This window comes from Ciconia boyciana, chromosome 3 (assembly GCF_034638445.1).
Source record: "Ciconia boyciana chromosome 3, ASM3463844v1, whole genome shotgun sequence".
NCBI classification, from domain to species: domain Eukaryota; kingdom Metazoa; phylum Chordata; class Aves; order Ciconiiformes; family Ciconiidae; genus Ciconia; species Ciconia boyciana.
Window position 1 is genome coordinate 33,937,480 of NC_132936.1, and position 16,431 is coordinate 33,953,910.

Here is a 16,431-nt window from a genome sequence, read left to right on the forward strand (position 1 = left end):
GGATAGGGCAGAGAATATTGTATGAAGCTTATTATGGGATGTTTAGGTGACAGACCAAAAGCAGGGAAATGGAGGAATCAAGGTGGATTGGAGTGGAACAAGCACGAGGAAGCAGGGAGGAAGGGGATAAAAAGGGCCAGTCACGTATATGCGGGTTGCTGGGCAGTAAGCTTGTCTGAGCCCTGCACTTGGTCACTGCAGGCTATCCTATATTCTTGCCAAATTCTATTTGCAACCACGTTGTCTCTTTTGTGTCTGTGTGTGAACACTAGCAAACTTCAAGCTGGACTACCAGACAAGAAGGGTAAGAGGTTGGCCACTGGAAAGAGATGGCAGGTTTGAGGAACCTAAGGGTCAGCAGCTGGAGAGACCAGTATGTCTAAGACCAGCTACTGGAGACACCCATATTGTGCTCACACACGTGTGTATAACTGCCTGCAACTTTCACGCTGGACTAGCCAGTGAGTAGGATATCAGCATCTGGAAAGATCCAGGGTCTGAGCTGGTGACTGGCTAAGGGTGTAGGGTCTTGATATTGGATGAACTTAAGTTTCCTGCAAAAAGCATTTTTCAGCAAAAAAGCACTGTTGTTATAGTCAAGGAAAAGAATGCAAACCATACCTTCACAAATAGGGATAGAAAGCAATGCTTGTATTGGATTGTTTTTTCACTTATGAGCTCAGTCAGTTGCCATGCCTGAAACACTCATTCTTGCCTGGAGATGTATGAAGAAGGCATTACAAATATATACCCCTTAGTTCTGATTGGGTACACTGATGTTATATTATGTATGACTCAAAAGGGTTTTAGAAGGAAAGTTATAAAAGAAAACAGTGTAATGAGGAACTGGAACTAATATAGCTTGCCCAGGCTAATTAGCTCAATAGAAATGTAGTAGAAATATGTAAGCCAAGTTCATTGAACCATAATATGTGGTTCTAAAATTGAAGATGTATTGAAAACAGCTTATAAAAATGCAAACCATGTTTATTGCATTTCACAGCTTGCAAACCGAGGTGCATTAGAACATTTCCACCCTAATCCGATTTATAGATGTTGTAATGGGACACTGGATCAGCTACAGCTTTAAGATGGATCTGCCTCGATTTTCTACTTCATAATGATTTCTTCTAAAAGATTTAAAAAACGGGTATTGCTGGACTAAAAGTACAATGCTTGGGTTTTATCTAAATCAAGTTCCATGACAAGATAATACAAAATAGGAAAAGGGTTGATAAACAGCTTTTCCCTCTGCCTTTTGTGTCCTTGTAAACAGGTCCTTGCTTCTGGGCTGAAATGCAGACATTTCAAAGATTTAGAGCTGCAGCAAACTCTGCTCAAATCCTTGCCCCCAGAATACCTAGAAAACTTTGATACCTTTGCACTCAGACTATGTGTCTATCCTTCTCTGCAGTCTTGCCATCTCTAGCTTGGCTTTAGGTTCCTACTTCTTGTTGTGACTGTTACCTAGCAATCATCTTGCAATCTTTTGACACTTTTCTTCAAGTGCCAAACTTAGGAAAAAGAGCTTGCCCTCTTTTTTCAGACCCTATTCTGAACTTGTCAGCTTTAAGAACATAATATATTTGAACATAAATGCATACAACTAGCATTTCAAATGTGGTTGTTATTATATAGTTTTAATACATGAATGTAAGAATTTAAAGAGAAAGATTTAATCTTTGATATTTTGCCATAGTCTCAGCAGTATAAAAAGAAAGACAACTTCATTTTAGGAAATTATCCTTCTGCAGTTGCATACCTTGTTTTGAGCAAGGTAAAAGGGCCTCTGAGAATGTCTGTTGCATTCGAAAGGAGCTAAACTGATTCAGCTAAGTACAAGACATGAAAGGTTTTAAGCTTTCTTGGAATACATTGACGAAAGTAAATGAGATCTGAGCTAACATTTAAATTCAGTTGAAGTGGTAGTACTGGGTGGTCAATAAGTAATAACAAAGGAATAGTCTTAATCCACTTTGCATAGATATTATTAGCATATTAGCCTAGACCCAGATAAAATCGTATTAATGGAATAAGATTATGGTGCAGATGTCTATTAGTTCTGCCATGAAGTTTTTAATTCAAATTACTAAAGATATAACACATTTTACATAATCTTGTACAAGTACCTTGCCCTAACTCTGAAAATCTAATTAAATCCATATACCCAGGTTTTTAAAGTGGAGATGTAGATCAAGGACCACTTAAAAATGTTTTCCTTCAGGAGTGTGTTTTGACTGAATGACCTTCACGTGTACAGAATGCTATGTAACAACAAAAAAAAAAAAGGCAATTTGGTTTTGTTGGTTTGCTTGGTATAAATGCCTTAAATTAGCTTGCTTACATCAGTGTGAGTAGTTCAGTGTCTGAGAGTGATTCATTGGAATAATCGAAATAGGCTTTTAAATAATAAACTTACATTTTCCCCTTGGGTTAACTGTTTGTTTGAGGTAATTCTAGTTTTATAAATAAGAGTGGCAGCTTTTTTCTTTTGTGGTTGACATGCATTTTTTTCTCCTGATTAGAAATGCATCAGAGTTTGCTTGCAGAGTTGCTGTAGTCTGTACAAGTTCATAATGATACCACTGTAGTATATCTTGTGATTCAGTATAGTATACTTGCTTTCTGGCTTTTTTGCTAGTTAGGCAAAATAGAAGTTCATCACTTGCTAAAAGTATCCTAAGTTTTGAAGGGTTAGTGTGATTTTTAAGTTTCTTCATATTTAGTTGCAAGTCTGAAAAAAAAATGCTGGTATCATAGGAGGGTCAACATGTTTCATCTTTAATGTGATTTAAATTCAATCCTATGAAAGGATTTGTTTTTACTTATTTACATGTCAGATACAAAAGTTGTAAAAATGTTCTTTAAAAATTCTAGGATACCTATGTGAGTAATGCTTTAAATAGATATGGACTAAACTAACTTGTATAATAGAAGAATATGAGCTGTCAGGAAAAATCATATCTACAAACTTATTGCAAGCTTATAGTAAATTACTAACATTATTTTCTCATATGGGAATTCTCAAATGTTTATGCTGTCTTGAAAGTTTTATTGCAAGCAGGTAATGAAGAGGGAAGGAATCCAATTAGTTTACGCACAAGGCATACAATTCCTACCTAATAAGAGCAAAGGAAGACTTTTATTCAGTAACCATAGAAGCGTCTATGAGCTTTAGTGAGTAAACTGGAATTTGCTTTTAAGTAAGTTAGAACTGCTTTTCACTAAATTATTTGATGGATCTCCAGCTTTCATAAAGCTTCTTGTAGTTAAGGTAGGGTATGGAAATCAGAAATGCATGGGGAGACAGATCTGTATGAAACAGACTGAATTCTAGATTCATATAAATTCTTCATTGAAGTAGAAGATTGGCAAAAATGTGCAGAGAAGTATTTTTTGTGTGTAATATTAAAGTATGAAAATAGGAGCAGATAACTGGACTGGGCAGCTGATGGATCAGATTTTTGACAGTGACTGATATCTTGCTTCTGAGCGGGAGAGGTATTTACAGTAGTAACTTATAACTGCTCTGACTGGAGAGTTTTTCTACTTCAGAGCTACTAGTCATGTGGCTTACATCTTGCACCATGTATGCTACCCCTTCTAATGCTCTCAGGTAATGTAAATGAGAATAAGGTCAATGTTAATCCTAAATGCTGGTGTTGAAACCTGCTAAATAATTTACATGAATATCTTGTAGTAGTGAATTCAACAAAAGTTCCACTTGTTTTTAAAGTATTTTGAGGGGTTTACATTTCTATTGGGTGTCATATGTCTTTTAGAACTGTTAAACCCTTAAAGTTCGTACATACGAAGATAACTGGCATAAGGTTACAGAAGCAGGAGATGGAAGCTTGAATTACCTAACATTATTCTTTTTTCCCCAAGTCACTCATGTACAATGAAAAATAACCACAGTATTTTCACTGCGCACTGGCACTTTTGAACCAGCTGTTACTGAAGAAGCTTGTTTCACCATTGTCAATTCTAGTGCAAAATGTCTTCAGCTGCCTCTGTCAGAGGAGAGTAACCTGGTGAACAGGGATGTGCAGAAGAGTAGCCTGAAAATACAGCATTCAGACTGACCATAGGCTCTGGAGTGTATGGTCATATTAAAAAATGTTCTGCAAGGAATGCAGCGTCCTTAATAATTTCCCAAACTTGGATTGATTTCCCATTTTGTTACACTAGTAATTAAAAAAAGAGAATGAGGATAACTGAAGAGCAATGTAGTTGCTCCTAGATCTGAATACTCTTATTTTTTTCCTCCTTCAAAATCTAACACATATCAGAAGACCTCACGTACATTGTCTGTCCTGTCAACCATGCAAGCTGGCATAAAGCTTTCCACTTCCCTCTTGTCTTCTACCCATCATCTTCTACACTTAGTAGCGAAACATGCATATGGGCACAGTGCTGAGAGTCAGGAGAGGACAAGCTGTTGTTTTGCAGAAAAGGAGCATGGCTAACACCAGGCAACAGACCTCATAGCATCCTGTTATATATGTGAATTGAATAGGTGTGCGACTGTCAGTCATGGTGGTACTGACCCTCCTTTTTGTCTTGCCCATGAGATAACCATATCCCTCGTAGACAACATTGTATGTGCTGTACTGTTATCTTTGTACAGAGGAAGGAGGAGGATTGACTTGGCAATGCTTTCCTTATTTTTCTTTTCTCTGAGGCAGAATTACTCATGTAATCATTATCTCCAGAAATAACTGGCTGAACAAAATCTGATTAAATGTCTGACTGAGACCCTGGACTTCCTACAGTATGCAACTTATGCATCAGGTGTTACAGTGTTCTTCACAGTCCCATCGCCTGCAGACTTGCTGTCTAAGTCTCTGGGAGAAAACGTAGCTGCGTGTCCTGGTTTTGGCTGGGATAGAGTTAATTTTCTTCCTGGTAGCTGGTATAGCGCTGTGTTTTGGATTTAGGATGTGAATAATGTTGATAACACACGGGTGTTTTAGTTGTTGCTAAGTAATGTTTACACTAGTGAAGGACTTTTCAGCTTCCCATGCTCTGCCGGGTGCACAAGAAGCTGGGAGGGGGCACAGCCAGGACACCTGATCCCAACTGGCCAAAGGGCTATTCCATACCATATGACGTCATGCTCAGTATAGAAACTGGGGGGAGTTGGCCGGGGAGCAGCAATCGCTGCTCGGGGACTGGCTGGGCGTCAGTTGGCGGGTGGCGAACAATTCCGTTGTGCATCACTTGTTTTGTGCATTCTTTTATCACTATTATTATTTTATCTTTGCTGTCCTATTAAATTGCCTTTATCTCAACCCATGGGTTTTACTTTTTTTTTTCCCCAATCCCTTGCCCATCCCAGCAGGAGGTGGGGACGGTGAACGAGTGGCTGTGTGGTGCTTAGTTGCCAGCTAAGGTTGAACCGTGACACTGCCCATTCCAGGGAGTGGGAGTTTACCTTTGGATGAGTCTACTGCAAAACTATAATGCTCAGATTCAGGGCTTTGAGGCTTGTGTACGCTAAGCTTCAGTGGGAAAACAGAACTTGGGAATCACTGTGATTTGTAGGGCGAGTTCCATAAATAGGTTGATTCACTTGACTAATGTGCTCCATGTTTCTGCTTGGCGAAGTCTATAGAATGCTAGAGAAAGGGAAGTGAAGGTGTTTATGAAGAAAATGGACCAACAATGGTGAAGTATTGCTGTCTGTGTACGTGTATATGTGTGTGTGTACGTATAGTCCTTGAATTTATTAAACAAGAGGTCCCTAGAGGTTGGCTTGTTTTAACTAGCAAAACAAAGGCTGATTTGAAATATGATTGCATAAAACTAGCAAAACTAAAATGATAGGGTTATCAAAAGTATTATGTCAGTACTGCATATGTTGGTGGGATGAGTTCAGAAGGCACATCGTCATATGGTATGGAATATCCCTTCGGTCAGTTCAGGTCAGCTGTCCCGGCTATGTCCCCTCCCAGCTTCTCACTCACCCCCAGCCTACTCGCTGCAGGGGCAGAGCGGGGAAAAAAGAAAATGCCTTGATGCTGTGCAAGCACTGCTCAGCAACAGCCAAAACACTGGTGTTTTACCAACACTGTTTTACCTACAAATTGAAAACATAGCACCATACTGCTGCTATGAAGAAAGTTGAATCCATCCCAGCCAGACCCTTACAGGCAATTAGTTTGCAAAATATATGGTATAAAGTAGATTTCAGTTCTCTTGTCCTTGTCAAAGAAATGTCCTTATTTACTAGAAAATTTGCTTTAGAGTAACATACAAGAGAGAAACAAATCTCTAAAATCAACCCTAGAACTTGGTGTGTGAATAGAGTAATTAACAGTGTTACTTGCTGATTTATTTGGTTTCAACTAACTCAAGAAAAGTGTTTCACGTAAATTAGATTGAACTAGAATGGTGTTATTAGTGGTATATTGAGATCAATGCATTGTGAGAGGTCAAGAGAAGGTAATATTGGTTTGTATAAAACTGAGCTTTGTCTTTTAAATTAAGACCTAGTAGGGACAAATAATTTTTTTTTTTCCTGGCCTAAACTGATGTTCTTACCCTATTTTTCAAATTAAACCTCAGATAACTTTTATTGTTGCACAAAATGAGTAAAGAAAGAACAATGGGGGAGAAACAGCAATGCAACATTAAATGTAGGTTGTTGAATTACAAGTTACTCTTTCATGATGGAATAGAAAACTTTCTCATTTTAGGTAAATTGGAAAATTTTCTACGGTTATGTTCTTTTGATCTTGTAAGGATGTAGTCAGAATTTGAGCAAAATAAAATTCAAAACTCTGGTACAAATTTTTGTAATTTTTCCACTGAAACCTCATGAACTGGAAAATACTTCCAAATCTTAGAGATGAAATGGTAGGAAAATGAACAAGATTGATAAGTGATTAATTGTACCATTTCCTAATGGTAGGAAAATGAACAAGATTGATTAAATCATAGCTAGTATCTCTATGAATTACAAGCAGAGTGGCTGGTGCAGCTTCCACTAATGAAGGCACCAGCTCAGTGTGATTCTAAGAAAATTACATTACATAAAATTATTAAAGCAGGCTTATGCATTTGCTTGCTTTAAAATTGTAATAAATTACAGATGGCCTGACCTTCTCCACAGTTGTCTGCTTTTGAATTTTGTTTGTGATGGTTGCTCTAGCACAAAACATTAAAGCTGACCAAGCTGCAATGTGGATATATATGCAGATTACCAGCATATGTAGTTCTATCCACAAATTTCAAGCCAATTGACTTCTAGTGAAAGTGTAGAAATTAAGTGAAGATCCAAATATTAATTTCTGTATTACCATTTTATTTAAATAGGAAAGAGATGGTTCTTCTATCTGTAGACATAATTTCTCCATTGTTAATTTTGCTAGATGTAAAGTTACGGGAAGATCCTAATTATTTTTTAAATATCTGCTCTGTAGATACTGAAAGATGATTTATCTTGTTACGTAAGGTCTACTTACGGATAAGGTTTTAGTGCTATGTTGTCATAGTATGTTTTTATTTTATTGTAGATGTACAGCAGGCAGGATTTAGATGTAACTTGATTTGGGTATAAAATTGGGAGTCAGTCAAACAATGGATTCTAAATAAAGAACTGAACGAGAGCAGAAACTTAGAGGGAATTGTTTCCATGATAGCAACTTTGTCATTTTTTAGTGCACAGCCACTACGTTTGCTTTATGTACTTTTAATAAAATGCAGTCAATACAGCTCTTAAGAAAATGTTATCCATGTGATTATCTAATATTTTGACAATTAGTCTACCTTCTAAATACTAAGTCAAAGTTCAGATATTTTATGAAGGAGTAGCATTTATCTTAGTCTCCTATGTATCACACAGTCCTTTCAGAAGAATAAAAATAGAAATTCTGATCAGACAATAGAAGAAAAAGGTACTCTTGACCTTAGTCCATTCTTTCTTGACTCCTGTTAAGTACTCACCTTCCCATACTATCAGCATGGCATGCCTCTCAAGGGATCCTCTTAGCAACTGTTACATCTCCTGCAGTAGAACTTGATTAGTTTTCCCAGATTCCTTTTATTAAGTATGGAGTATGAATATTGCATAATATTTGTGCAGAAGATACTTGCACTTAATTGCTGAAGCAATCTGAAGAGCTGCTACTAAAATGCTCTTTGAGAGCCAGCTTCAGGAAGAGGCTATGGTAGATCCATATGAGATGAAATCCCATAAGAAGGAATGATTACTTGTAAAGGAAAGGGCTTGTTGCTACAAAACCAATCCTGAAACAGTGTTTCTATGCATTAGGCATCACACCAGCCAAGATGGATGAGCCCCTGAGAAATCACAGTATTTCAGAGAAGATTGCTTTAGCCCCTTCTACTGAGAAAATCAAGAGATTGTTTAGGGTGCCAAAAAGCATGAAAGGTCTTCAGCCTTGGCAAAAACATCTGCCAAAAGTTAATAAAATAGCTGACCATTCCTGTGCACTCTATCACTTCAGAGAATCACAGAATCGCAAAATGGTTGAGGTTAGAGGGGAATTCTGGAGGTCATCTTGTCCAACTCCCTGCTCAAGCAGGGGTGACTTAGAGCAAGTTGCCTGGGACCATATCCAGACAGCCTTTGAATACCTCGAAGGAGGGAGACTTGACAACCTCTCTGGGTAACCTGTGCCAGTGCTCAGTCACCCTCACAGTGAAAAAGTGTTTTCTTATGTTGAGGACAGGACCTCCTGTGTTTCAGTTTGTGCCCATCGCCTCTGGTCCTGTCACTGGGCACCACTGAAAAGAGCCTGGGTCCGGTTTCTGCACACCCTGCCTTCACATATCTATATACATTGATGTAACCCCCCTGAGCCTTCTCTTCTCTAGGCTGAACAGTACCAGATCTCTCAGCCTGTATGAGGGATGCTCCAGTCCCTTAATCATCTTCATGGCCTGTCGCTGGTCTTGCTCCAGTACGTCCATGTCTTTCTTCTGCTGCAGAGCCCAGAACTGGACACAGCATTCCAGGTGTGGCTTCACCAGTGCTGAGTAGAGGGAAAGGATCACCTCCCTCGACCTGCAGGCAATAGATAACCTTCCTGATGCAGCCCAAGGGATACCATTAGCCTTCTTGGCTGCAAGGGCAAATTACTGCTTCGTGGTCAACTTGGTGTCCACCAGGACCCCCAGATCTTTTTTTGTAAAGCTGCTTTCCAGCTTGTGGTTCCCCAGCATGTACTGGTGCCTGGGGTTGCTCCTCCGCAGGAGCAGGACTTTGTACTTCCCCTTGCTGAACTGCATGAGGTTCCTCTCAGCCCATTTCTCCAACCTATTGAGGTCTCTCTGGATGGCAGCACAACCTTCTGGTGTATCAGCCACTCCTCCCGGTTTTGTGTCACCTGCAAACTTGCTGAGGGTACACTCTGCCCTATCGTCTAGCTCATTAATGTTGTTGAACAAGACTGGACCCAGAATTGACTCCTGGTGTACACCACTAGTGACTGTCCTCCAGCTAGACTAATCACCACCCTCTGGATCTGGCCATTCAGCCAGTTTTCAATCCACATCACTGTCAGGTCACTTAGGCCATACTTCATCAGCTTCTCTATGAAGATCTTATGGGAGACAATGTCAGAAGCCTTATTGAAGTCAAGGTAGACAATAGGCACTGCTATCCCCTTGTCTACCAAGCCAGTCATGACATCATATAAAGTTCTCAGGTTGGTCAAGCATGACTTCCTCTTGGTGCCTCTTGGTGAAGCCATGCTGATTCCTCCCAATCACCTTCTTGTCCTTCATGTGCCTGGAAATGGTTTCCAGGGTTAGTTGTTCCATCACCTTCCTAGGTACTGAGGTGAGGTTGTCCAGCCTGTAGTTCCCTGGATCTTCCTTCTTGCCCTTGAAGATAGGAGTGACAGAAGAATGTATGTAGGTAAAAGGTTAAAAGGACAGCATTGGAAAAAAACCCCCAAACAATAAAGGATTACTGTATCCCAGTTACCTGTCATCTACATGATTGCAAAAATTTATGATGCCCATACTGGATCTGAATAATGAGTGTGTCCCTGCTCCTCTGCTGAAGAGATGTGCTTTATAGGTGAAACTATTTACAAGAGATTGCAAGGTTAATTCTTTATTTGCCTCCTTAAGTTGGCAGAAGTACCTAATACCTGCTGAACAAGGGATAACTTAAATGGGTTATTGTGGCTTTTTTCAAAACAGGGGCTCAGTTTTTCTTAAGGCAGAAAATTCCAAGTCATACTAGATAATAAGCTGATCACGTGGAGGATGGAAAAGAATTGATTCCCTAGAAGCTTGTTCTGGCTTCAGTTTCTTTTAGTGATATTTGCAAATAAATTGTTTTCAGTAATCCCAGAATAATTTAAGGCAGAGGACATTGCTTGGTTTCAATAGATACTCCCAACATGAGAACAACCTTGAAGAATAGAGTAGTGGCCATTGGTGACAACTGTGAAAAATCGAAATGTAAGACCTGTATATCAAAGATGTTTTGATGCTCTGCTGTTTGCGAGAACGGTGTTTCACGAGAATGTACTAGTATCATAAAGATGATTTTGAATGAGAAGCTGTTAATATACTACCCACAGTAAATATATCTAGGAATTGCTATAACCATGTACTTCACTTAATAAAACCATGTATGTTGCTAAGCCAACCTTGAATGTTGTAAGAAAAAAAAAAAAAAAAAGTACCCCCAGTAACCTTGAAGGCTCCACTTGAAAATAAATGCACAAAATTGTGTACCTGTTCCCTTCTACTTGGCTTTTTAATAGCAGATTTTTAGTGCTATTTTTAGTTTATTTAATGCTGCTTAGTCTCCTATTTTTATGCAGCCTTTTTCCGAAGGACTCGACAAAGAATAGTTTATCTAGTACTGGTGTCAATACTTAAAAATAATTGCTGTGGGAGTCATGCAGACTAGTAATAGAAACTGAGATGAACCTTAGTGCAGCAGGATTCCCAAGCATTTGTCATGCTATATTGCACCTCTACAAAATGTGGTAATTTTTAGATAAAGCACAACACTAAATTAAACATTAAGAAATGTCACTGCCTTGTTACGCAGTTTTTTGCCTGTTGCACCCTTCTGTGCTCACTGTGTGCAATATTTAGCTTTAACATCTCAAAAGACCACTCTCTACATAAAGCTTAGTCATGTATGAGTCCTGTTGGAGCAAACCTACTAAAAAGAAATTAAACATCACATTTGTCTTTATGATTTGGAATAAAATTTTTAAGTGGCTCCAATGTGACTTCCCTTTTTGTTCTTTTCTGAAAGTTTCAACACCTTGTTTATGCCAGAATTATTTAGGTTGGAAGGGAGCTCTGGAGATCCTCTGCTCCAGCCCCAGAAATACGCTGCAACATCTGCTATGGAAGCAAAGTGCTTTAGGAAGGCACTGCTTTTCGTTGTACCTTCTTGAGGTGGACCGCAGTGCAGTCGGGCAGTCCAAGATCCATAGGGCCAAAGAGAGAACGAGGCTGTCTTAAAAAGAAAATAGGATGGTAAAGGGAGTTTGTTTAGGTATTCTTAAATTAAGAATAATTGCGTGCATGCAGGTTTCTTGTTCTGACTCAGCCCATTAGTGCCAACCTTATTTAATTTATGCCTAAGCATAGGTGACTTCAGAGATCTGAAGTCATGGCAGACCTTAGGCACCAAACAAGCGTCTTCTGAATTTGCACAAAAGCCCTCATTAGTGGCATGCAACATCTTAACCAGAAATAAAGGCACGCTGAATTTAAAATTGGTTCAAATCTCAGACAGGAGGATAGGAAATTCCAGCAACTGGTGTTTGTTATGGTCAGGTAAAATTAAGGGTAAGAGGAAGAGGGTTTTGTTCCAGATAGATGCTGATTATTGCTTTGTGTCACCGCTGTTGTACAGATGAAGTATTGGTAAATTGTTAGGTGACAAGTAGTATGGTCATCGTCTGTGTCATGTCCCTCCCCTCCCCCCCCATTTTTCAGGCTGAAGGTTAGTGTTTTGGTGAAAACTGTGTAGCTGTGAAGGAGAACCTGAATACTGCTTTAAGGAGAAAATCTCCATCAAAGAAATGAATGCAGTATTAATGTCGAGAAGTATTTGCTGTACTAAGAAGCTTGAAAATAATTTTGCAGGCTTTCTTAAGGTAACTAACTATGAAGTAACCTTAAAACCTATTTACATACTGGCAAGGGAGCAAAATGGGAAAGAAACTGCTGATCAAGAAATATAGTAATGATATTGGAAAAGGGTACCTTAAAGGATCTTATTTTTATAGAAATTGGTATTTCTATACCTTGTATCTTCATTGCCTTTCTTATTTAGAGAGCGATGAAACAGAAATATGCATTTAATAATTATAGAAAATGTTCATTTGACAAAGCAGAGGACCTAAGTATATTATTTTTACTATATTTTAAAATGTTTCACTTCAGTAATGAGATTAATTTGATACAGTAATAAGTACTAAATAAAAGAGAGTGCTATTTGAACTCCATCTGTTTAGTTCTTACTAATGTATGCAAAACTGTTTTGGTTTCTGTAAAAAGTTTGCACTCTAAACCAACCCTGTCAAGCTTTAATTTATTTCAAACTTGTGCTTTTATGTAGTTACCATAAACCTAATCTGAAGTAATGAAAATTTGCACATTTAATAGTATTCTAACAGTTTTGCTTTTCAGTTTAAAGAAGTTGTTCTATATTCAGAATTGTTAAGCTGTTTAAGCAAAAAAAAGTCAGTTTTATGAAATCAAGCAACATGTTAGAAACACTTCTTTTTACAGCTTCTGTGACCTATGCTGTTCCTTACAGGGTTGGAGAGGAACCAAACATGCACATTTTTATGATAAATTCTGTTCTGAAATACTTACTGTTAATTCTAATTGATGTTCATAATAATAATTTAAGTTTTATGGTATATTTATTGAGGTATGCTCAGTTGTAGAAAACTATATTTTGAATGGTCACTTTAAAAAATTCTTGATATGCAAAAATTTACTTTCAAAAAACGTACTTCTTTTTGCATACCAAATACAAGGTTTTTTTCTCTGCAATATTGAGTAGCATTTGGAATCAGAATACTATTCTTCAGATCATATACTCAAAGATGAAATTTGTAATCCAGTATAGAATCAGGGAATCCATGGAATATTTTTCCAGCAGGCGGTTTCCCAAACAAATTTGTTGTTGAACGAGGTATGTAAAGTCAACATAAGGATTTTTGGCTACAGCAAGCAAGTATTTCTCTGAGAGATTAGCAAGGATCAGTTTGAGTGTGAAGATACCTGTTCCCTGTAGCTGCAGAAATGGAGTTCAGCTCATTGCAGCTCTTTCCTGGAGGTTTTCAGTGGGGGCGTGCTCATGTACGAGCAGTGTCAGTAGTATGTTAAGCTTCTGTTCACGGGGGCCATCTGTGAATACTCTTGATTTTCCTCGTTGCTCTTAACAAACACCAAGCTTGTTAAGCCAAGCACAAATTCCAAGCACCAAACACAAATTCCCAGTTTGCAGGAGAGGAAAGTAAAGGATTACCTTCATAAGGAGAACTTTCTATCCATGCCTTGAACTATAAAGTTCTCCTCATACTAAATGCTAAGATTTCATGACTTCGGGAACCTCAGGAGACTCAGTGACTCTGTCAAAGCCGTGTTATGGGGGTGATAAAGGTGGGAGTGAAGCAGGTTCTGTTGGTGTCAGCCCAGTGCCCAGCCTGACAGTGCTCTACCACCGTTGTTTGGTAACCTGTTCTAGTAAAAGGCTGTACTCATTGATCGACCAATCCACTTCATGTTTTTGTGATAAGTATGGAGTAAATGCATATTAAATGCATGCAAGAGAATGCATTTGTCATGTCACTACTGTAAACCAGTTTGTGTTCATTTTAAAAATTGATGTTTTGATGGATTCGGGTGATCAGCCTGATATTGGTATGAGAAGAACTGTCAACAGATTTATGAAGTCATTTTCATAATCAAATTTCACGTCAATACCATCTTACATTTTGAAGTTTCTAGGCAAGAAAAGACTAGGAGTTCCCTTTTTCAAAGGAGAAAAATACTGTTATTTGTCTTCAGGTTTACAAAGGAAAAGACCATGAACACAGATTATGTCCATCTGTGCATAGCATCTATAAAGTCTGAATGTTATGCAGATGCTTTTTTCAAGAAGGCTAAATAGTGCCTCTAGTCAGTTTCTAATTTTTAAATTTAAGCTTTTAAAAACTTGAAGTTTTTTCTCTTTAATGCAGCAGAAATGTAAATTTTGGATGCTAAAATCAGTCAATAAATCAAATTATAGACAGCTTTTTGCTTAGTTCATGATATGCAGTGGTTCAGTTTAAGATTTCAGCTTATTTTAACCTATCCTGGAGCTTACATTTATTTAAAAATTGATTACATACCAGTGAAGGTATAAGGATAATTTTTTACAGTCATGTGTAGTGTTCCTTATGACCATAACTGCAACTTGTTTCATTACAAGTCAAATTCATTACAATAAACCAACATAGAAAATGGCTTTTATTTCTGATACTGGAACAGTATCTTTAATGGGAATTTTTTAAGCACTATCTTTTTCAGAAAGGTTACTTGTGTTTTTTTTTTTTCTTTCAAGCCGCAGAAGAAAGAGGATCAGCAATCAGAAGCTAAAGCAAGTCCCAAAAAGTCATCAGAACCCACTATTGACCTTTTAGGACTTGGTAAGAAATACATTATTACCTGTTTTTCAATCAAACACAGATATGTCATTTTATATTTTAATAAATATGCTTTTATTTTCTCTGTGCTTACTGACAGTTAGCTGAATTTGGAAACCATAAGATTCAGTCTGTATGAATTAGAAACTATAAAGCAAAATGCCATAGGGATCTGCGTATATCAATACTTGTGTTTTGCTAAGGAGAGTAATGAGCTCCTGTGGGAAGGAGAAGTTGTCAAAGTGATCTTCAAACGGCTTGTGGATTGTGGTATTTCAATGTTTATGGTACAAGTGTACTTCTTAATGATAATGCTGAGGTCATCTGAGTTGTGTATCTGTAAAATACCTTATATCATAAAATTCCTGTATTAGTTAACAGTAAACTGTTTGCAGCTGACTAGTATCTTGTAAAACTTAATACATTGGGCATTTCAGTGTTCTGTGCTGACTGTGACCATTATTCATTTTTATCTAATATACCTTTTGTTTTCTGACTGGTAGGTGACTGTGTATTTGTCTTGTAAATAAAGTGCTTTGGACCCGAATCATTTAATTTGTACTGTCTGGCTATACTGTTGCGTTTTTATGTTTTTTCTCTGCTTGTTGAAGGCCATATTCATAAAATCTGTATTTCATTTATCTAGTGTTACTCTAAGTGTATTTTTCTATTGAATAGAATCTTAAAATGGAACCAGAAGAACGAAATATTACAATAACTATTTTTAATCCCTTTTATTGTTCACTGTTAGGAAAATTTTCAGAGTTGTGGGTGGATATTAGAATATTCAATTTATATCAATATGGTTATGGTTATTCTTAAATTTCTAGAGTTTTTACAGGATATTGGAGGAGGCTGATAAGTCTCCTAGGTGTAATTATTCTAAAAACTTGAATTTGTAGAAAAATGTTTTGGTTTTTTTTAGTTTTTGGTTTTAAGGTACGAATAATATTGCAACGAAACAATAAACATCTTTCCTATTTTAGAATTCACACTATCATTCAAAATGCATGTTATTTTCCCTGTGGATGTAGAGTAGCTGTAAAATACTATTTTTGTACCGGTTATGTATGTGTTGTGATCCATATCTCATTCCGAGTAATCTGCTACCATAGGCAAGCAAATCTTAATTAACACAGTAGAAGTTAGATTATGGATGAAGAATGAACCTATTAAAAACAAAAGTAATTCAGACTTAATGGAAAGCTGATTCTCCTTTATTTTCCTTTACCAGACCAACAACCTAATTAAGAACTAAAATTTAATCAATATATGCTTCTGAGATTGTCAGGCTTCTGTATCCTTTTAGTCATGATTTGAAAAGAATCTTGGTAACACTGTTTTATGATATGATAATGAACTCAGATGGCATAGGCTAACTGGAGATGTAATATGCAATAGAAAGAGTATTATAATTGGTGTTCAACAGCTGTGCTTCTTCAGTGTAAGGAAGCATAGTGAGATATACAAAGGGCAAAGTTTATAATTTGTATGTTAACAAAACATAATTTTAGAGGAGGGAGTGTTTAAAGATCTTTTAAATAACAAATTGAAAGGCAGTGTAATAAGCTAGTATCAATTGGAATCCACTGAGCTGCAAATGAGATTATGTATTAATGAGAGCAGACCTGCATATTTCATTTGGAGACTTGTCTTTTAATTAATGCCTGCAGTAGACTACTTCAGATAGTATTAAAAGAAAGATCGCTCCAACCCAATATGTCATAGAACCATAGAATAGCCCAGGTTGGAAGGAACCTTGAAGGATCATCAG

General features: G+C 37.4%; 1 protein-coding gene across 5 annotated transcripts in view; it reads left to right on the forward strand.

Annotated features, from left to right (window-relative positions):
• SMAP1 (small ArfGAP 1) overlaps nt 1-16,431 on the forward strand; it is a 106,820-nt gene that overhangs the window by 65,082 nt on the left and 25,307 nt on the right. For all 5 annotated transcript variants that reach the window (XM_072855269.1, XM_072855265.1, XM_072855266.1 and 2 more), the window contains one exon: nt 14,576-14,660. In XM_072855269.1, coding sequence (XP_072711370.1) covers nt 14,576-14,660 — 85 coding nt within the window. The remainder of the gene's footprint in view (nt 1-14,575; nt 14,661-16,431) is intronic.